At 38.4% G+C, this 23,344-nt stretch overlaps 1 protein-coding gene across 3 annotated transcripts in view; it reads left to right on the top strand.

Moving 5' to 3' along the window:
- Positions 1 to 296: 296 nt before the first annotated feature.
- Positions 297 to 23,344, top strand: part of MRPL1 (mitochondrial ribosomal protein L1) — a 98,794-nt gene continuing 75,746 nt past the window's right edge. Inside the window, exons 1-2 of one of the 3 annotated variants that reach the window (XM_058722164.1) lie at positions 297 to 321; positions 14,631 to 14,742. In XM_058722164.1, coding sequence (XP_058578147.1) covers positions 312 to 321; positions 14,631 to 14,742 — 122 coding nt within the window. In that variant the 5' untranslated portion in view covers positions 297 to 311. Of the gene's footprint in view, positions 322 to 586; positions 781 to 14,630; positions 14,743 to 23,344 lie in introns of those variants that run through there. The other 2 variants (XM_058722165.1, XM_058722163.1) reach the window with 2 other exon arrangements.

Here is a 23,344-nt window from a genome sequence, read left to right as displayed (position 1 = left end):
CGCCGCCAACAGCTGTGACGTAATGAAAAGGATACTGATTTTTTTTTTCAGTCATAATAACCAGTATGTAGGTCTCAAACCTGCCATTTTAAAACTAGAAGTGTTGTACAAAATTTTCAAGTGTTATTCAATTGATTCTAATGTTCCAGCTTGCCAGCAGAAGGAAATTGTAGAGCTGATTAATGTTAAGATTAATTTAGAACCACGTTGATCTTGGGTTGAGATAAAAAGAAAGTGAGTGGGACACCCGCCTTGGGTGGTAGTGGAAAACCTGGCGAATTTTAAAGTTTTTTCAGGCTGGAAATGGAGCGATGGAAGCTGGTGAGATTCTTCAGATTTTGTTTTTCATGCTTTCCTGGGTATTCTCACAATATATTAAAATTATCGTTCTGAGTTCATACGCAGAATCAAAGAGGAAAAAAAGAAATAAAACAGGGCAATGCCAACAGGACCGTATTTTCCACGAGGAGATTTCTCTGAAGATAGTTTAAGTTGCCTTACCGGAACCACGAAACATAGGGTCCTAGCACGGAAGACTAGCACGGGAGACTGAGTGTAACACCGCCACGGGGCACAGGCGTTGTTCGCCCTTCCCTGCAGGCTTGAGAGCCTGTTTAGGTTCCCGCCCCTTTTCCTCTTGCTCTTTCTAATCCTTCCCCCTCTGCCAATTCCGGAGAGGAACCCTTTTTAAGTTTCTTCCAAGTTGAAGCGTAGGACCCATTTCGTCAACACAATCCGGAATCGTCGACATGGCGGCGGCCATAAGATACCTCGGTAGAGGTAAAGCAAGCAGTTGTCTGCGCTTAGGGGGAAAATAGCTCTGGCGTGGAGTCTCCAGTTGTAAGCCGGACTCTCCTAAGCAGGGGTCTGCACTGGGGCTCGAAAAGTTTCCTGCTGTTTTGGGGTTCTAAGTCCTCCAGAGGGTTATTGCTACTTAAAAGCGACCTTACCAGAGGTTTCACTCCTTTCTGGAGCCGTCCACCTTAGGGGTGGAGTGGGGGGTGGGGGGAGGGATGCACACTGCCCCCGCCCCCCCCCCCCCCCCCCCGGCCCCCGGCAGTCACCCGTAGGGACGGAGGCCAAGACAAGGTTCTGTCTCCGTTACTGGGGGTGTGGGCTGCGCGGGAAAGGAATTTGATTAAGAGAAGTGAGTTCTGGTATGGAAGAGGTGGTATATTTGAGTGACCTACATCCGTAAACTTGAACACTTTACAAAATACTCGTGGGGGCTTTTGGGAGTACGTTGTTGCAGGCAATTCTTTAACCTTGCCTAATTTGCATCAACAGTTATCATTTGGAGACTAATTGTGTAGTACTTCTTGGTAGCAGATCTTTTCAGCACTTAGTAAGCTCCAATTGTCTAGGAGGACAGCCCTTTTTTGGTACAATGCTTTTTTTGTTTGTACAGTGCTTTTTAATTTTTGTTTTGTGTTTTTGAGGCACTGATACTTTTTGTTACTTAAGGTAGCTCTTTAAGTGGAGGCAGCCCCCAGCATCACTCGCATTTTACAGAGGAAGAAACATCCTGTTAAGGTATGTCGCAGTTCATATAACTAGTCAGTAGCGGAGGAAGAACTGAAGCTTCACTCACAGGCCAGTGATTTTTTTTTTTTTTTTTTTAACTGCCTCCTATGTTTTTCTTTGAGCTTCTTACAGGAACGTTTAGTGTCAAGACCAGCATTCTCTATTTGGGATAGTTGTTGCTTAAAAGAGTGGTGGCAAGAGATCACAGCTCCTGATTACTAAGTGAGCAAAAGAGACTAATAACATTATCTTCGTGTATGACAGAAATAACATTACATTAGACAAACCAAAAAGAGAAAAAAGTTATTCTCTGCTTGTCACATTTTCTTCTCTGGTCTTCTAAGATTCCTTGCTCTCATAATTTTTTTTTTTTTTTTAAATTTTATCTCACTGTCATTTCTCACATTACTTTGCTGGTTCCTCCTCCTCTTACCTTGGGATGTCTCAGGGGCCAAGATCCCATCTTTCATCTTCATGTCTTTTGTATATAAATTTTCACTCCTTGGGTGATCTCATTTAAGTCTCCTGGCTTTGACTATTGTCTATATCTTAATGGCTCTCAAATTTATGTTTGTTGTCCATATCTAATGGTTCTCAAATTTATATCTACAGTTGGGACATCTCCTGAACTTTAGATTCTTAAATTCATCTGCCAGTTCTAGATCTCCACTTGTATATCTTATTAGCACTTAACACTTGTCTAAAATCAAGCTCTTCATATTCTGTGGTCTTTCTCATGTCATTTGATGATAACTTCAATGTTTCAGTTGTCTCGGCCCAAACCTCAGAATATCCTCAACTCCCCCTTTTCCCCATACTTCACGTTAAATAAATAGTTGACAAATCTTGTTGATTTTACCCTCGAAATAAAATCCAAAATCTAACATCTCACAACTCTATAGCAACTACTTTGCATGCTGTTACCATTCCTCGCCTGGATTTCTCTATATTCTCAACAAGTAGTGAAATTGGTCCTATAACTTAACTCTTATGCTCAAAATTCTGAAAGTCTCCCCATTTTTCTAAATCTAAAGTCCTTAGAATGGCCTGCAGTTGTTCTGTCCATGTTGTTATCCACTATTGAGCATTTCAGACATAGCTAATTTGAATTGAGTGTGTCAAATACACATTAGATTTTGAGGACTTAGTACCGAAAACAGTAGAACACCTGAAATTTTTATACTGATAACATGTTGAAGTGATAATATTTTGTGTTATTAGCTGTAATAAAATATGTTAATTTTTATTTCACTGGTTTCTTTTTTACCTTTTTTATTGTGGCTACTGGAAACTTTAAAATTATACATGTAGTTTACATTATACTTCCATTGGATAGCACTGCCTGAGGGTATTCCACATCATCTTGTTCCTGCTTAGTCCCACGCCCATTTACCCAGCTTACCCTCTGACCTGTTGACAGCTACCCTGTTCCCTCACTCATTGTGCTCTAGCCACACTAGCTTCCTTGTTCCCTCATCAACCCCAAGAACATTTCTGCCGTGGGAGAACTTTTTCTCCCAGCTGGGGTGAGTCTCAAACACTTTTTCTAGGTACTTGTATGAGTAATTTTCTCATTTCTTTCAAGTCTTTGCTCACATGGCACCTTTTTGATGAGGCCTACTTTAACTTAAAATTGCAACCCACTGTCCTCTTGACTCAGTCACTTTTACCCACTGGGTTCCCCCCTCTCCATCATTACCATTTTGTGTTTAATAGTGTTGTCTCCCCCCGCTAGGATGTAAGCTCCATGAGGACAGGGATTTTTGTTTGGTTTGTTCACTAAATGCTTAAAGCAGTGCTAGCACATGTTTTGTTGGCATATTCATTGTTGAATAAATGAAAAAAATCAATGGACCTTCAACAAAATGCCACCCCTCTTCCATGTGTTGTAATGAATAATATTTAAAGTAATTTAAATCCACTTTGTGCTTTCATTTGTTCGAATTTGCTTCCTTTATTCAGCAGATGTTTAGTGTGTGTGTGTGTGTGTGTGTGTTTAAACAAACACTGTGCTATGTGATAGGGACAGAAATGGTGGGTAAGCTATACACATTCCCTCCCCATGATGCTTATCATTTATGAGGAGCAGACACTAATTGGTTATTTTCTTTAATTACAATTGTCCTAAGTGATGTGAGGGGAAAGTACAAGGTGCTATAGGAGTGTATGTGAGGAGGCCTAGCCTATTCTGAATCTTCAGGGAAGACTTTTCTGACGTAGTAGTTTAATAGAGTCCCTGCAATATCCCTCAAAGATCATAGGATATTTAGGAATTAGCTATGGAAAGGGATTGGGGGGGGGGGGTAGGGAGAATGTTACAGATGGAGGGAAGATTAATTTTATATTTGAAAATACTAAAGTGGTTAAAAAACAGGGTGTGTCTTAGAAACTGAAAGGAGGCCGGTGTATTTGAAGTATGACAAGTATGAAAGAGAGTCCTGTTAGATGAAGATCACAGTAGGTTAGAAGTAGCTCATGGAGGACCTTGTTAGGAATTTACTTTATTCAATGATCAAGTCATCCAAGCATTTTAGGGATATCATGATGTTTTCACTTTTAAATGATCCGTCTTACTGGTAGGTAGAAAAGAAATAGAGAAGACCAAGGGTAGAAGATAGAATAGTTTTGAATTTGTTGCAGTAATCATATGGTAGATGATGGTGGCCCAGAGTGTGGTGGGTGTAGTGGGAAGGCAAAGACTAGATGGATAAGATCTCCTAGGGAAACTGAGGATTACAGAACTCTAACCTTTCAGTTTCAGGTATAAGAATAAACTGGCAAAGAAGGGGTGCCTGGGTGTCTGTCAGTTAAGCCTACTCTTGATTTTGGCTCAGGTCATGATCTCACTGTTCATGATTCGAGACCCACGTTGGGTTCTGCACTGATAGTGTGGAGCCTGCTTGAGATTCTCTCTCTCTGAAGATAAATAAATGTTTTAAAAAAAAAAAAAAAGAATAAACTAGCAAAGGAGAGGGAATAATTTCTCTTTTCCAAGGGGTGACTTGGAAGTCACTTGGAAGTGACTTGAGAGTACAGATTCAGGTAGGTTCATAAGTAGTTGAGATAATTCTATTTTCTCTGAAGTAGCAAGCAAGGTTATCTGCTAAGAGTGAGGGGAGAAGAAATGTGTTAATGGCATGTAATAATACACATAGACAAATTGACAACAGAGGGATTAAAAACACAGGTATGATGATCTAACAGTGCTATTTATTTATTTATTTTTTTTTTTTTTTAATTTTTTTTTTCAACTTTTTAAAATTTATTTTTGGGACAGAGAGAGACATAGCATGAACGGGGAAGGGTCAGAGAGAGAGGGAGACACAGAATCGGAAACGGGCTCCAGGCTCTGGGCCATCAGCCCAGCCCAGAGCCTGACGCGGGGCTCGAACTCACGGACCGCGAGATCGTGACCTGGCTGAAGTCGGACGCTTAACCGACTGCGCCACCCAGGCGCCCCATAACAGTGCTATTTAAATATAGTTGACCCTTGAACAGTGTAGGGATTAGGAGTGTGCCCCCCCCCCATTCCCATGCAGTTGCTAATATGCATATAACATTTTTTTTTAGTTTCTTATTTTTTTAGTTTCTTTCTTTATTGAGTCTACCCCCAGCTAGTGGAACAGGGACAGACCATGGTAACTGTCACACACCCTCTCCCCCCCCCCCCTTCACTTCCCCCTAACTCAAAAATGGAACTGCTAATAGCCTAATGTTGACTGGAAGTCTTACTGATTACAGTTGATTAACACGTATTTTGTACATTATATGTATTATATATTGTATTATTACAATAAAGTAAGCTGGAAAAAATGTTATTAAGAAAATCATGAGGAAGCGAAAATATACAGTACTATACTGTATTTATTGAAAATCTGCATATAAGTGGATGCACGTAGTTTAAACTTGTGTTGTTCAAGGGTCAACGTAGTGGTATTTTTGCAATTTGTTTTTTATTAGTCCGTCACAGTTTCATAGATTTCTGTTGAAAAGTTAATCTCTGGTTGTCCTGACTTGGGATTCCAAATAATGGTGGTAGATTGTTTTATAGTAGGTTGGAATTATTATATTCAAGAGAATTATTACTTTGCGGATCTTGCCAAGGTTATTGGTTTCTTGTTTAGTACAATTAGAATTATTATTTGGAAGTGTTTGCCAAACCTTGAATGGATAATTGCTGTTCCTTCATTTACCATGTGTGATATTTTTAACATTTATTTTTGAGAGAGAGTGAGCGTGTGTAGTCTTGGACAGAGGATGCAAAGCGGCCGCCACGCTGACAGCAGTGAACCTGATGTGGGGTTTGAATTCACAAACTGCGAGATGGTGATCTGAGCTGAAGTCGGCCACTCAACTGACTGAGCCACTCAGGCACTCCTACCATGTGTGATTTAAAAAAAAAATTTTTTTTTAATGTTTATTTATTTTTGAGAGAGAGAGACAGAGGGCAAGCAGGGGAGGGACAGAGAGAGAAGACACAGAATCTGAACCAGGCTCCAGGCTCTGGGCTGTCAGCACAGAGCCCCACGTGGGGCTCAAACTCACAAAGTGAGAGATCATGACCTGAGCTGAAGTGAGATGCTTAACCCACTGAGCCACTCAGGTGCCCCTGCCAATTACTTTTCTTGCTCAAAATTATGTTTGTGAAATTCATCCATATAATATAGTCATTTTTATACTTCTCTAGCTTTCCATTATAGGAATATACCATAATTTATCCGTTCTACTGTAGGTAAATGTTTGGGTTTGTTTCTGCAGTTTTGCCATTATAAAAATGTTGTGATGATAATGATGATCTATTTAAATTCCAATATAGTTGACATACAGTGTTACATTAGTTTCAGTTGTATGATATAGTAAGTCAGCAATTCTGTACACTGCTCAGTGCTCATCATGATAAGTGTTCTCTTTAATCCCTCCCGTTTACCTGTATCACCTATCCTCCTACCCACCTCCCCTCTGGTAACCATCAGTTTCTTCTCTATAGTTAAGTCTGTTTTTTTGTTTTGTTTTGTTTTTGTGTTTTTTTTGGTTTATCTCTTTGTTTTGTTTCTTAAATTCCACATGTAGGTGAAATCCTATATTAGTCTTTTTCTGACTGACTGACATCACATACCATTATAATTTTTTTTTTTTTTTTTAACTTTTTTAGCAGGCTCCATGGACTAGCAGTGTGAGCTCCATGTGGGGCATGGTCTCACAGACTGTGAGATCATGACCTGAGATGAAATCAAGAGTCTGCTGCCTAACTGACTGAGCCACTCAGGCACCCCGCCATTATAATTTCTAAATCCATCTATGTTGTTGCAAATGGCAAGATTTCATTCTTTTTTTTTTTTTTTAATTTTTTTTTTTTAACATTTATTTATTTTTGAGACAGAGAGAGAGCATGAACAGGGGAGGGTCAGAGAAAGAGGGAGACACAGAATCTGAAACAGGCTCCAGGCTCTGAGCTGTCAGCACAGAGGCCAACGCGGGGCTTGAACCCACAGATTGCGAGATCATGACCTGAGCCGAAGTCGGACGCTTAACTGACTGAGCCACCCAGGCGCCCCAAGATTTCATTCTTTATGGCTGAATAATATTTCTTTTCTTTTTTTTTTTTTAAATTTTATTTGAGTGAGAAGGAGAGGGGCAGAGGGGGAGAGAGAGAATCCCAAGCAGGCTCCATGCTCAGTGCAGAGTCCAATGTGGGGCTCGATCCCATGACCCTGGAATCATGACCTCAGCTGAAATCAAAAGTTGGATGCTCAACTGACTGAGCCACCCAGGTGCCCTTTTATTATTTTTTAAGTAGGCTTCCATGCCCAACGTGAGGCTTGAACTCACGAACCCGCTATCAAGAGTCGGATACTCCAGTACCACACTGTTTTGATTGAAGATTTGTAGTATATTTTGAAATCTTGGATTGTTATACATTCAGTTTTGTTTTTCTTTTTCAAGATTGCTTTGGCTATTCACGGTCTTTTGTGGTTCCATCCAAATTTTAGGATTATTTATTCTAGTTCTGTGAAAAATGCTGTTGGTATTTTGATAGGGATTGCATTAAGTCTGTAGGTCGCTTTTGGTAGTATGGACATATTAACAACATTTGTTCTTCAGTACATGAGCATGGAATATATTTCCATTTGTGTCCTCTTCAGTTTCTTTCATCAGTGTTCTATAGTTTTTAGAGTACAGGTCTTTCACCTCTTTGTTTAAATTTATTCCTATGTATTTTATTATTTTTGTTGCAGTTGTAAATGGGACTGCTTTCTTAATTTCTCTTTTTGCTACTTCATTATTAATGTATAGACATGCAGTGGATTTCTGTATATTGATTTTGTGTCCTGTGAGCTTACTGAATTCATTTATCAGTTATAGTAGATTTTTAGAGGAGTCTTTTGGGTTTTCTGTATAAAGTGTTATATCATCTGCAAATAGTGAAAGTTTGACTTCTTCCTTACTGATTTGGATCCTTTTATTTCTTATTGTTGTCTGATTTCTGTGACCAGGACTTCCAGTACTATGTTGAATAAAAGTGGTGAGAGTAGACATCTTTGTCATTTTCCTGACCTTAGGGGAAAAGCTCTCAGTTTTTCCCCATTGAGGATGATGTTAGCTGTGGGTTTTTCATATATGACATTTATTATGTTGAGGTATGTTCCCTCTAAACCTACTTTGTGGAGGGTTTTTATCTTGAAAAGATATTGTACTTTGTTGCTTTTTCTGCGTCTGTTGAAATGATACTATGTTTTTTATCCCTTATTGATGTGATATACATGTTGATTGATTTGAGAATATTGAACTACCTTGCATCACAGGAATAAAGCCCACTTGATCGTGGTAAATGAGTTTTTTAATGTATTGTTGGATTCATTTTACTAATGTTTTATTGAAGATTTTTACGTCTATATTCATCGGGGACATTAACCTTTAGTTCCCTTTCTTGTTAGTGCCTTTGTCTCATTTCAACATCAGGGTAATGCTGGCCTCATAGAATGAATTTGGAAGCTTTCCTTCCTTTTCAATTTTTTGGAATAGTTTGGGAAAATTAGGTAACTCTTTTTTAAGTGCTTGATAGAATTTATCTGTGAGGCCATCAGGTCCTGGACTTTTGTTTGTTGGTTGGTTGGAATTTTGATTACTGATTCAGTTTCATAGCCGGTAATCGATCTGTTTATTTTCTGTTTCTTTCTACTTCAGTTTTGGTATATTATATATTTTTAGGAATTTACCCATTTTTATAGGTTGTCCAATTTGTTGGTATATGATTTTTCATAATACTCTCTTATAATCCTTTGTATTTCTGTGGTATCAGTTGTCATTTCTCCTCTTTCATTTCTCATTTTGGTTATTTGAGTCTTCTCTCTCTCTGATGAGTCTGGCTCCAGGTTTATCAGTTTTGTTGATCTTTCAGAGAACTACCTCCTTGTTTCATTGATCTATTGTTTGTTTGTTTGTTTGTTTTTTCCCATATATTTCTGCTCTAATCTTCATTATTTTATTCCTTTTGCTGTTTTGGGGTTTTGCTTGTTCCTCTTTCTTTAGCTCCTTTAGGTATACGGTTAGGTTGTTGATTTGAGATTTTTCTTGCTTCTTGAGATAGACTTGTATTGCTATAAGCTGTCCTCTTAGAACAGCTTTTGCTGCCTCCCAGAGATTTTGGACCACTGTGTTTTCATTTCCATTTGCTTGCATGTATTCTTTGGCTTCCTCTTTGATTTCTTGGTTGACCCATTCATTGTTTAGTAGCATGTTATTTAGCCTTCATGTATTAGTGTTTTTTTCCAGATTTTTTCTTGATTTCTAGTTTTATAGTGTTGCAGTCAGAAAAGATACATGGTATGACTTTGATCTTTTTGAATTTGTTGAGACTTGCTTTTGTGGCCTAATATGTGACTTATTCTGTAGAATGTACCATGTTCTGAATATATCTGTTAGACCCATCTTGTCCAATGTGTCTTTCAAAACCATGGTTTCCTTGTTGATGTTCTGTTTGGATGATCTATCCATTGATGTAAGTGGGTTTTAAAGTCCCCTACTATTATTATTGCTATTGATTACTCCCTTTATGTTTGTTATTATCTGCTTTATGTTGGGTGCTTGTTGCATAAATATTTACAGTTGTTATATCTTCTTGTTCTGTTTTACGCTTTATGATTATACAGGGTCTTTCTTTCTTTCTTTCTTTCTTTCTTTCTTTCTTTCTTGTTACAGTCCTTGTTTTAAAGTCAGTTTTGTCCAATATAAGTATTGCTACCCTGGCTTTCTTTTCACTTCCATTTGCATGATAAATGCTTTTCCATCCCTTTATTTTCAATCTTCATGTACTTTTTTTTTTTTTTTTTTAAAGTAAACCCTACCCCAATGTGGGGTGTGAACTCATGACCTTGAGATCAAGAGTCTCATGTTGACTGAGCTAGACGTGGCACTGCAATCTGCACATCTTTAGGTCTGAAGTGAGTCTTTTGTAGCCGCATATAGAGGGGTGTTGCTTTTTAATCCATTTTGTTGTGCTATCTTTTGACTGGAGTATTCAAAGTAATTGTTGGTAGGTATGTACTTATTGCCATTTTGTTACTTGTTTTATGGTTCTTTTTGGAGTTGTTCTTTGCTTCTTCTATGGTTTGTTGGTTTTCTTTAGTGAAATACTTGGATTCCTTTCTCTTTATTTTTGCATATTTATTACTGGTCTTTGATTTGTGGTTTCCATTAGGTTTATATATAATATGCATACAGCAGTCTAATTTGATTATTACTTCAATTAGAACCCATTCTTTATTCCTCTCCTCCCACTTTATAGGTATACGGTGCCCTACTTTATATGCTTTTATTTTTGTAAATCCCTTGACCGATTTTTATAGGTGAACTTATTTTTACTTCTTTTGTGTTTCCTACTTTTCTTATTCCTACTGGTGGTCTTTACCTTCCACTCAAAGAGTCCCCTTTAACATTCTTATAAGGCTGATTTACTGGTCATGACTTCCTTTAATTTTTGTTTGGGAAACTGTCTCCCTCTATTTGAATGATAACTTTGCTGGACACAGTATTCTTGGCTGCAGTTTGTTTGTTTGTTTGTTTTTCCCATAGCACTTTGAATATATCTAGCACTCCCTTCTGACCTGCAAAGTTTGTGCTGAAAAATATGCTGATAGCTTTATGGAGTTTCCCTTGGATGTAACTTTTCTGTTGTTGCTTTTAAATTTTTTTCTTAATAACTATTTTCTGCCATTTTAGTTGGTCTTGAGGTGGACTTCCTTAGTTTGATTTTGTTTGGGGATCTCTACCTCCTGGATCTGGATTTTTGTTTTTTTTCCCCTAGATTTAGAAATTTTCAGCTATTATTTCTTCAAGTAAATTTCTTCTACCCCCTTTTCTTTTTCTTCTTCTGCGATTCCTATAATGTGAATGTTATTACGCTTGATGGTGTTGCTGAGTTCCCTAAGTCTAATTTTCACATTTATTATTATTATTTTTTCTCTTGTTTAGCTTTATTGCTTTCCATTACTCTGTTCTCCAGGTTGCTACTGTTTCCAATCTAGTGTATTTTTAACCCCAGTTATTGAGTTTTTCATCTTTTTTTTTTTTATGTTTTCTATCTCTTTGTTAAAGGTCTTGCTGAGATTCTTTACTCTTTTCTCAAGCCTAATGAGTATCTTTATGACCATTACTTTAAATTCTTTGGGCCCCTGGGTTGCTCAGTTGGTTAAGCATCTGACTTCAGCTCAGGTCATGATCTCATGGTCTGTGGGTTTGAGCTCCACATTGGGCTCTGTGCTGACAGCTCAAAGTCTGGAGCCTGCTTCGGATTCTATGTCTCCCTCTCTTTCTGTCCCTCCCATACTCGTGCTCTGTCTCTCTCTCAAAAATAAATACACATTAAAAAAAATTTTAAATTCTTTATCAGGCATATTATATATCTCCATTTTGTTTATATCTTGTCATTTTGTCCTGTTCTTTCATTTGGGACAAACTCATCTGTCTTCTCATTTTGTCTAACTCTCTGTGTCTGCTTTTGCATGTTAGAAAAGTTAGCTATGTCTCCTGCTCTTGAAAGTAGGACCTTATGAGGAATAGATTCTGTAGTGCCCTGCAATGCAATGTCAGTGTCCCCTATTCACCAGAACCTGGAACTTCAGGTGTGTCTCCTGTGAGTGTTGAATGTGCCCTGCTGTTGTGGCTGAGCCATGTTTGCCTTCAGTCCAGTCATCTGCAGTGGCTCTCTTTGTCTTTTATGGGCAGGATCTGGTCTTTATGGTGTCAGTGGGCCAGTCTGGGGCCCCCTCGGGCTCTAATTGAGTCAGGTCAGGTGTTTGTCAGAGATCCAGGAGCATCTAACTTAAGGTGAACATGGGGGCAGCGTGCTTGGTGCCAGCAAGGCCCTGAGTTAGCAGGGCAGGACCTCCAGAACTAGGGACTGAGTCAGGTTGTGTTGGAGGCAGCAGATCTGCAGAAGTGCTTGGGGTAGCGATGCATGGTGCTAGAAATGTTTATGTGAATCTGCTGTGGGAGGAGACCTGGATTGGAGGCCTGGCTGGAAGGGGCATGTCAGCAGGAGAACTGGGGGCAGGGTGCACTGTTAGCAAGTTAGGTAGCAAGTGTTGGCATTGTGCTGGTTCCCAAAGGTGTTGGTGTGTTTATGCTGGGGGTGAGGCATGGAAATGGCACTCACCAGCAATTTTGTTCCTGGAGAAGTCTCTCAAGGACCCTGGCTCTCCAGTACACAATGAGATTTGTATAAACATATCTCCCTCTCATATACCTGAGGCATTGTTCAACCTGCTGTTTCTGTGCTCTATCTCCATGGGGCTGTTTGTTGTGCTGTCTCTTTAAGGGCAAGGACTCAGTTTCCTTTTGCCCTCCTGGCTCTGCCACCTGTCTGTCCCTTGAGCTTGCTGATTTCTTTTAAAGTTCCAAATATTAAGCCTCGCTGATTGTAAGAACTCTGGAAATTCAGTCCCTCTGGTTTTCGAAGCCAAATGTCACGAGGACTGGTCTTCCTCCTCTGGGCTGTCTTGGTGTGAGGGTTTATTTCTCTGCTTTCTCTATGCCCATGGTGTTCCTTCCTCTTGTGGACAGTCTTGCAGTTCCATGTGGCTCCCAACCACATACCTGTCCTTCCTACCCTCTTCAAAGTGGCCTCTTCTCTACGTTTAGCTGTGGAGAGTCTGTTCTGCCAATCTTTGGGTTATTTTCTGGGTTACTTACACTGAATTGGCCGTTATCTAATCGTGTCTCTGGGACGAGATGAGCTTATGGTCCTCATACTTTGCCATCTTCCCCAGAAGTCTCCTGATGTTATGATGATGTTATTTTTGTGCATGTCTCTTAGTATACATGGGCAGGAGTTCCTCTAGGATATATTCCTAGAAGTGGAATAACTGCATCATTGATATGTGTATGCCTAGACTCATTGAGTTGTGTCATATTGTTTTCCATAATGGTATTCCAATTCATACTCTTATCTGCTATGTGTAAAATTTATCCTTAACATTTTCAGCAACCCCAGACTTTTTAAAAAAAGTTTGGCCAGTCTGATGTATGTAAAACATTGCTGCTTAAATGCTCTCATCTAGAAACTGTTACCTGTCCACAATGAAATCAAAGCACTGTTCATTGAAGAAGTCTTATGAAAAAAATATTGTCAGCTGCAGCAAAATACTTAGGGCTGTGGTTTATTTTACATGCTGGTGTAATGTTAATTTAGAGGCCTACTGACCACTCTTTAAACAGCAATGTCAAATGGTATTTTATTGTGGTTTAAATTAATATTTATGTGACTACAAATGAGATTGTGCATTTTTCCATGCATTTCATGCATCATTTATGTTGCCTTTTCAGTTAGAAACCTGTTCATCTCTTTTATTTTTTTAATTAGGTTGATCTTACATATTCTGGATATTAATTCTTTGTTATATATGTTGTTATTCTCTCAATTTTGGCTTGTCTTTCACTTTCTTTAATAAACAGATAGTCTTGACACTAATAAGTCATTTTTTGGCCAGTGCTTTTGCGTTTTGTTTGTGAAATTGGTCCCTCCTAAATGATCAAAAAGATACTTTCCTGTATTCTGAAAGCTTTTAGTTTTGCCATTCAAATGTAAATCCTTGGTCCATCTAAATTTGATTGGTGTGTGTGGTGCGTGTGTGTGTGTGTGTGTGTGTGTGTGTTATGAGATAGGGATCTAAATCTATTCTTTTCCCTATGAATAATCTCTTTTCTTAACACCACTTAATTGAATTATTTGCACAATGATCTACAATAACATTTGTCATATTTCAAATATCCACATGTGTATGGGTTTGTTGCTAGGCTATTTTTGTTTTATTAATTTGTCTTTCTATACTTGTGCCAATAGCAAAGTGTCTTAATTACCATAACTTCATAACACATTGATCTCTGGTAAGGCGATTCCCTCCACTTAGCTGTTATTCTTCAGATGTACATTGGGCAACTCTGTGAATGTATTATACATATAAAAAGAGAAAAATTTAAATTATTAAGAAATTCAGGATATATATTCCATAATAGCAGAGCTAACATACTCTGTTGAACCTGAACTACATTAAGTTAAAAATAAATGAAGACAGGGGGCACCTGGCTGGCTCAGTCAGTAGAACATACAATTGTAGATTTCATGGTTGTAAGTTTGAGCTCTACATTGGGTGTACAGATTACTTAAAAACAAAATCTTAAACAAAAAATGAAGACAATTGTTGAATTAGAAGTTTACTTGGCTTTAGTTTCACGTATTGTAGGTTCTATTATTATACTTAAAAAATTTTTTTTGATGTTTATGTATTTTTGAGAGAGAGAGAGAGACAGAGTGCAAGCAGGGGAGGGGCAGTAAGAGAGGGAGACACAGAATCCAAAGCAGGCCCCAGGCTCCAGCTGTTAGCACAGAGCCTAACATGGGGCCCAAACTCACCAACCCGGAGATCATGACCTGAGCCGAAGTCAGACACTTAACTGACTGAGCCACTGAGGTGCCCCACTATTACGCTTTTTAAAGAATGGTTGAGACTCATAAAATATTGAATATTTTTGTTTTTTTGTTTTAGAAACATTGATTAAGAATATAAAAATTATGGATGTAATGATTAATGTATTTTTTTTCTTTCAAGTCTTGATACATCGTCAAAAGCATGGTCTTTCCAAGACGACTTGTCAAACACCTCTTTATCCTTGTTCTGTAAATGTTTGGGTGCCCAGCAGATATTTTGCTGCTGCTACAAAGTAAGTATTTTTTTTTAATTCATTTTGTTTGCTTTCATTTAAAATTTTGATTAAAAAACATTATGCTTTGTCCCATAAATATGTACAGGGACATATAGTTGTAAAAGTTTATCATCTCTGCTTTGATAGTCCTAAAGAAAAAAATATGACTTATTATAGTAATACTTAACATATATTGAACACTGGCATTCAATAATTTATTTATTTTCCACAGCAACTTTATGTGCAAGCTGTTGTTATAATGTTATGTTTTTGAGTTGAAAAGTAAGGTACTGATAGATAACTTGCCTAGGGTCACAGAGCTAGTAAGTGTTGGAGCTAGGATTTTGTGATACGATAAGAAATATTTATATTGGTCTCTGCCCCCAGTGCTTGATACAGAGCTCTTAAAACCTCTTGTAATTTTCTGGGTGCTAAGAGCATCTTTTGTTCTACTAAGGCAAATCTTGGTAGACTCTTAGGTGAGGGCTGTTCACCAGAAAGAGCAAGCCATGATTAGACTCTTTCAGCCCTGGGGTGCTTGGGTGGCTCATTCAGTTAAATGTCAGACTACAGCTCAGGTCATGATCTCATGGTTCTTGAGTCTGAGCCCCACATCAGGCTCTGGTGGAGCCTGCTTCGGGTTCAGTGTGTCCCTCTCTCTGCCTGTCCCCTGCTCGCTCGCGCGCTCTCTCTCTCTCAGAAAATGAATAAAACACTAAACAAATTAAAAAAAAAAAAAGAATAATCTTTCAGCCCTGCCAGGGAGAGAGGCTAGAGATTGAGTTCATAATTGATTATGCCTCCATAAAAATCCCAGTACTGTGGGGTTCTAAGAGTTTCTGGATTGGTGAATATATACGTGTGCCAGAAAGGTGACTCACCCAGACCCACTGGGGAGAGAAACTCTTACACTCTAGACTCTTTTGGACCTTCCACTATGTCCCTATTCGTCTGTATCCTTTATCATATTTTTTATTGTATAATAAACTGGTAAATGTTAAGTAAGTGTTTCTTTGTGCTCTGTGAACTATTCTAGTAAATTATGAGGTCTGTGGAGGGGGTCACAGGACGCCTTGATTTCTAGCCATTTGGCCAGAAATACCAGAGGCCCTGAATTGCAGTTGGCATCCGAAGTGGGGGCAGTCTTGTGGGATTGAATCCTTAACTTGTGGGATCTGATGCAAAATCCAGGTAGATAGTATCAGAATTGTGTTCAAGTGTTGGATACTTGGCTGATGTCAGATGATTGGTTGGTGTAGGAAAAAAAAACCACATACATTTAATGTCAGAATTGTTTCTTATTTAACTGTATTCCTCGTTTTGCATCTTGCTTGCTTTTAACTTAACAGCGTATCATAGGCGTGCCTGGGTGACTCAGTCTGTTAAGCATCCAACTCCTGATTTCAGCTCAGGTCATGATGTCACTGTTCGTGGGTTCTAGACCCACATCGGGCTCCTCCACACTAAACAGCATAGATCGTGCTTGAGATCTCTCTCTGCCTCTCTTCTGCACTTGCTCTCTCTTTCTCTCTCAAAATAAAGAAACTTAAAAAAATGATATATCTTGGAGATAGTTTTAGATGGAGCTGTCTAGTTATTTTTTTTTAATGAGATGTAATTGACACATAATATATTAGTGTCAGGTGTACAACATAATGATTCAATATTTACGTATTTTGGGAAATCCCCATAAGAGTAAGTCTTGTTAATACCTGTCACTATATAGAGATGTACTTTCTTTTCTTGTGATGAGAGCTTTTGAAGATTTACCCTCTTAGCAACTTTCAAACAGACCATACAGTATTATTAACTGTAGTCACCTTGCTACACATTACATTTCCATGATTATTTATTTTATAAGAGGGAGTTTGTACTTTTGACCACCTTGGCCCATTTCACCCACCCCTGCCCTGCCTTTGGTAACCACCAATTAGTTCTCTGCTCTGTGAGTTCATTTTTTTTTTTAAAGATTTCATGTATAAGTGAGATCATATGGTATTTATTTTTTGTCTAACTTTTATCAGCATAATGCCCTGAAGGTCCATCCATGTTGTCTCAAATGGCAAGATTTCATTCTTTTCTTATGACTGAATGATAAATATTTCATTGTATACATGTGCCGTGTTTTCTTTATCCATTCATCTGTTGATGGACACTTAGGTTGTTTCCATGTTTTGGTTCTTGTAAAATAGTGCTATAATGACCTGCATATAGTATTTCATCATGTGAATATACTATAATTTATTTAACCATTTCCCTATTTCCCTCAATGATACACATTTATCTTTTTAATCTTTTGCTAATACAAATGATCCTGCAGTGAATAATCATGTACATAGATCTTGTCAAAGATTATGAATACATTTGTAGTATAAACTCTGAGAAATAGAATTTTTGAATCAAAAGATATGTGCATTTATAATTTTGATAGGTAATGCCAAATTGCCTTCATAGAGATATTGACAATTTATGTTCTTGCCAGTAAATAGTATTAGAATGCCTATTTTTCCATATACAGTGTAGTTAAAATTTTTGTACTCTTGACAATTTGCTGGGTAATGAATGGTATAATCAAGTTTTAATTTATGTTTCTTTTATTATTATTGAGGTTGTATATCTTTTCATGTGTTAAAAAACCATTTATATTGTTTACTATGGATTTTCTTCATGTTCTATTCCAATTCTTTGTTGATTAGTAGGAGCTCTTTACATAAATTAGTACATATTGTGTACTATATATAACCTTTTAATTGCTGTGGAAGAGAAATGGACCAAGTTCTATGGGATCACAGATATAAGGCAAATTAATTCTACCTGGAAAAGGGTATGGCAAGAAGTATTTGAACTGGGTCCTGAAAGAATTTTGCAGGGGGTTTGAGAGAAAAGTATTTCAGTGGTACAGAAGCATGAAAGTGAATGATATGGACGAATACTGTCTGCTCTGGCTTGATACAGGATGAAGAGGGAGGTGGCAGAAATATAACTAGAAAGGAGCCTTCCTTTCAGTGTGCATAGTACCCAGTGGATTCTTTTTTGTTGTTAAGTTAGAGGAGGATTGGGTTCTACCTGGTTACATCCCTATCCCTCCAGCAGTGAATGAGTGCCTGCATTCTTAACCTCTCTTGGTATCATCAGTCTTTATTTCTGTTTCTTCATTGTATTCTAATTTATATCTTTTGCTTATTTTTCTTTTGAGCAGTTTGTCTTCTTTTCTGCTTTTTGAAAATATTTATTAGGGATATTAATTACTGTTGGAACATTTTATCTTTAAATGTTTGCTTTTATCCTATACAAAATTTTCATTTTATGTCTTCCCCATATTCTCTTCCAGTGCAACTTTAAAAACAATTTTCACTCATCTAAAAACTATAGCGTGAGAAATATGCAACGTAAAATAAAACTGGTAAATTATTAGCAGATGATTTCTTTCATGTCTGACAAATGAGAATTATTCAGTAGCTTGATGAAAATCATAGTATTTGTAATTGTAGTGGTGGTTTTAATTTTTTAAGGTACCAATTTTATAATATAGTGAGAAATAGTTTTTGTATGGAAATTTTTTTTTTTTTTTAAATCAGAGCTGAGACAGGTTGGAGAGGCTTGTGCTTGCTTCTCTCTTCTCTCGTCATCTTGAATCTCTTCACTCCTCCATGTATGTGCATATACCCATGGTTTGCCAGTGGCAGATCCTAATAAAGAAAGGCCACTTGATCATCTCTGACTCTGGTTCTGTTTCTCTGTTGATAATAGGCTCTTTTTCCATGTATCTCAAATTTTTTGACTGTTGAACATCTTGTGTAGAACAGTTGAGATCGAAGTACCTAGTATTTATGCCTGGGAATGCACATGCCTCTTCTTGTCACAGTGTTCAATCAGTCCAGTCAGAAGTTGAGCTAGGTTTTGGTTTTGTTGTTGCTATGGTTACCACCAGCTTCACATTTCTGCATTTTACCTTGTGCTTAGGGTGGGGGGTGGGTTGCTAGAAGGTTTTTCTCAGCGTTTCTGTTTTATGCTCTGTTTTCTGCCTTGCCTGTGCAGCTGTGCCTCAGAGGGGGGGTCTCTCTGCATACTCTTTCCCCTCCCCTAGTGTAGATTGCTGTTGCTTATTAGTGCCTGCTAGGCTGGTGATGGGTGCAGGAGGGATATTCTGTTTTCCAAGTCCAGCCTTTTTCTTAAGTAGATGCAGTGTGGCTGGACCTTGGGAATGGGGTTTTCTCAGTATTTCTGTCCCTTCTCCTTTTGGTATTTATTTATTGCAGGTCTTGTGCCAGTGTCCAGGCCCTTCCCCAGCTTTACTGTACTGGTGAGGATACTGTGCTCAGGACTGTTTCCTGACCTACCCCTAAGGGTAGAAGTTTTGGTGTTTTTTTCTTTCTTTTCCCTACACCTGTGCCCTACATGTTTTCAGGGTTACATGCCTTTCTGGCAGCAGTGGCTAACTCTGTGCCTGCACTCTTTAGGAAGTTTTTTCTAGTCTCCTGGCCTGCTCCAGTCTTTCCCAGGAGCATCTGGTGGAGGTCTGTGGAAAGGGCCTGTAAATTGAGTGTGAACTCCCCTCGTGTGTGGATTTCCCAGGGAGTTTCTAGTAGTCCTAAAATTGTAGCTGATTTTTTTTTCTTCTTACCTGCTTGCCTTCTATACTCTGCCATGGGTGAGAGTGTCCTGAGTATGCATATGGAGTGGGCATGGGGAATGTGGACTGATTCTCCTTGGATTTAAGGCTACTTAGTTGCCCTGTGATCTCAGCTTTGTGATGCATTGAAGAAAAGTCATGATTTTATCCAACTCTCTTATTGTTAGTGCTCTTTCCAGTTTTTATTTTTTAATTTTCATTTGTTTATATTATTATTGACTGTTTTATTCTTTTGGCTTTCACATTGTAAGCATAAGCAGAACTTCTGCATTTAGTTTCATGAATAAACCAGTGTCAGAGATATTAGTGAATTTATTTACAGGATTATACTAAGAAATAAGATGTTCAGATATTTGCATTCCATTAATAATTACATGCCCTAGGCATTTTGTCTTTAGTTCTGTTTAGTTCAGTGTAATTTGACAGAAGTTGTGTATTACCGTGCTGCCCGGATCCTATCCCCCAGTTCCTCTGTGTAAAGGGTTTTTCAGCCTTGAAGGGACTTGGATCTCTGGGGTCACAGATCTTCAGAGGTCTTGAAGTGAGCTTTATTACAGCGTTGATTTTGGGGCACCTGGGTGGCTCAGTTGATTGGGTGTCCGATCGGCTCAGGTCATGATCTCACAGTTCAGGGTTCGAGCCCTGTGTCGGGTTTTGTGCTGACAGCTCAGAGCCTGGAGCCTGCTTTGGATTCTGTGCCTCCCTCTCTCTCTGCCCCTCCTCCACTCACATTCTGTTTCTCTCTCTCTCTCAAAAATAAATAAACATTAAAAAAATTATTACAGCACTGATTTTTTTCTCATTTATTTGAGTATGGCTATGGAATTATTTTTTCTTTTACACTTTTGGTGTTAAGGGACAGATGAGGCAAGGGGAGAGTTATTACTTGAGTAGTCTCTTATTACTCATTTAATGTATGTGGTTGAGGTACCAAGGTAACTGCAGCAAAATTCTCTTTGATTCAAACTGCCAGGTATTTCTCCCTCACATTGGCAAACCCCTTTTTAGTATGATTTATTTTTATTCCCCAAGAATCACAGTATTTAAACTCTCCTGATAGGGCCTTACATTTGCATGAGCAACAGAGTTCTTCTGGATGCGATTCTAATGAATAAAGATAGCCATTTTTTGAAGGGTCATGGAAAATAAGCAGTCGGTCTACAAAATTAATTATTGACAGCTTTTATTGTGTGTTTTTTTAATTTTGGAAGAAAGTGTTATTTTAGAGTTCTATTTGATCTGTGTTATAATGTATTATGCTTTTTTTTTTTTTTTTTTCTTTATCCCAAACAGTGTTCTGGGGCACCTGGGTGGCTCAGTACATTGAGCATCCAACTCTTGATTTCAGTTCAGGTCATGATCCCAGGATTGTGGAATTGAGCCCCGTGTTAGGCTCCACGCTCAGAATGTGATTCTCTCTCTCTCTCTCCCTCTGCCCCTCTCCTCCGCTTATGTTCTCTCTCTCTAAAATAAAATAAATCTTAAAAAACAATAGGGGCATCTGGGTGTCTCAGTCAGTTAATCATCTAACTTGATTTTGGCTCAGGTCAAGATCTCATCTGGCTCTGTGCTGTCAGTGTGGAGCCTGCTTGGGATTCTCTCTCTCCTCTCTCTGCCCCTCTCCAGGTCATGCATGTGCTCTGTCTCTCTCTCTCTCTCTCAAAAATAAATAAACGAACATTAAAAAAAAAAAAAAAAAACAAACCTGTGTTCCGTTTGTAACTTAATATTTTTCTTGAATCACCTGAAATATTTTGTGAAACAGAGATCAAAGTAGAAGTAAGTAGGGGTGCCTGAGTGCCTCAGTTGGTTAAACATCTGACTTCAGCTCAGGTCATGATCTCACAGTTCGTGGGTTCCAGCCCTGCATTGGTCTCTGTGCTGACAAATTGGAACCTGCTTTGGATTCTGTGTCTCCCTCCCTCTCTGCCCCTCCCTCACACGTGCGCACACACACGCACTCTCTCTCAAAAATAAATAAACATTAAAAAATTTAAAAAGTATAAATAAGTAAATTGCTATATATCTCAATTCAGTCTCTTTATGTATCAGACTTCTTTTGGGTTTTGCAAATATTTATTAACATAAAAATCACATTTCAGTCCTTGGGAATTTGAGATTAATTGCAATTTGAATGGACAGGTTCAGCCATGATTACAAATTTATTGGTGAAATCAGCATTTATCTAAAGTAAATCTATAGGTTACAGCTAGGACATTTATTTGTTTTATTTTAGATGGAGATTTTATTACCAAAACAGGTGCTCTCAGGGTGCCTGGGTGGCTCAGTCGGTTAAACGTCCTACTTTTGATCTTGGCTCAGATTGTGGTCACATGGTTTGTGGGATGGGGCCCCAGTCAGGCTCTGAGCTGGCAGCATCAAGCCTGGTTGGGATTCCCTCTCTCCTTCTCTCTCTGCTTTTCTCTCTCTCTCAAAATAAATAAATAAACTTAAAAACAAAAACAAAAACAAAAAGCATGTTCTCCAGGCTCCTTCTTTTATTGGCCTCCCTGTTCTTTTACTAAATATAAAATAAAAAATGTGATTTCTCCACTTTGGAAGGTTCAGAATTTTGTGGACTACTTCCAAAGTAGCTGTTGAGGTGTGTTGTATCCATCCACTGGGGCACCTGCTTAGACTTGTCATCAGCCCAGAAGGACACCTGTGTCCCATTAAAAATGAGCATTGTCATTATCTGCTATTCTGTTGAATTTCTTGTTAGCTGGGAGGATGCTGTTAATTGTGGTAATTAGGATTCGTTGAGTGCTAAAAGAATGGGAGAGAGAGAATCCCAAGCAGGCTCTGATCTGCACTGACAGCGTGGAGACTGATGCAGGGCTTGAACACATTTTTAAAAAAAAAATTATTTTGCCATCATCTATTTCTTACACATAAATTTTATAGGACCCCATATTAGTTTTCTCTTGCTGCCATAATAAATTACCACAAACTTTGTGGTTTAAAACATCCCAAATTTATTATCTTGCAGTTCTGTGGGTCAAGTCAGCCATGGATCTCACTGGGCTAAAATCAAGGTGTCAGCAGGGCTTCTTTCCAGACTGGAGGGGAAAACCTGTATCCTGTCCATTCCCACTTTTGAGAGGCTACCCACATTCCCCGGCTTGAGGGCCCCTTCCTCCATCTTCAAAGCCAAGAATGGCAGATTCTCTTTCATGCTCAAATTTCTTTTGTCACTTCCCACCTCTGTCAGATGCAGGTGAGAAAGGGGAAAGTTTCTCTACTTTCAGGGACTTGTGTGATTAGATTGTACTCCCTGGATTATCCAAATAATCTCCCTATCTGGAAGTCTTTAGCCCTAAGCACAATCTGCAAAGTCCTTTTTGCCATGTAGATATTGCCTTTTTGGAAAGCCATTATTTTGCCTACCACAGAACCCAAACCTTTTTCTAGAATATTATTTAATTTAAAAACTTTATGGTTAAAAGATTATAGGTATGATTTGAATTAATGCTGAGAAAATATATTATCTCTAGCTGTCTTGTTTTTTTTTCTTTTTTTTAGCTTCAAACTCTTACCTGCAATTACCTGCTGAACATATTTTCCTAGATATTTTGTAAACAGCTTGTTAGCTTTTGTTATATACCAGACCACTCAAGAGTTACTTATCATTCCCCACACATCTATGGCTCAGCTGATTTAAGCTTTGGATGGGTGTTTCTTATGACCTTGGCTGAGCTTGCTGCACATCTGTGAGTCTGCAGGTCAGCTGAGAATTGTCCAATCTAGCCTGGGGTTCTGTGGGGGCAGGTCTGTTTCATGTATCTCTCCTTCTCCTGCCTTTGGGCTAGCCCAAGCATGTTCTTATGAAAATGACAGAAATACAAACATACAAGTGGAAACATATGAAGCCTCTTTTTGGACTAAACTTAGAACAGAAAAACTGTCACTTTGGCTTATTATATTGGCCACACTAGTCACATGGCCAATCAAGGTGCTAGGAAACATGCTGTACCCCATTAAGTGGGA

Source organism: Neofelis nebulosa, chromosome 3 (genome assembly GCF_028018385.1).
Source record: "Neofelis nebulosa isolate mNeoNeb1 chromosome 3, mNeoNeb1.pri, whole genome shotgun sequence".
Lineage (NCBI taxonomy): Eukaryota > Metazoa > Chordata > Mammalia > Carnivora > Felidae > Neofelis > Neofelis nebulosa.
Note: the sequence above shows the minus strand (reverse complement) of the source record. Positions and strands in the feature narration are given on the sequence as shown.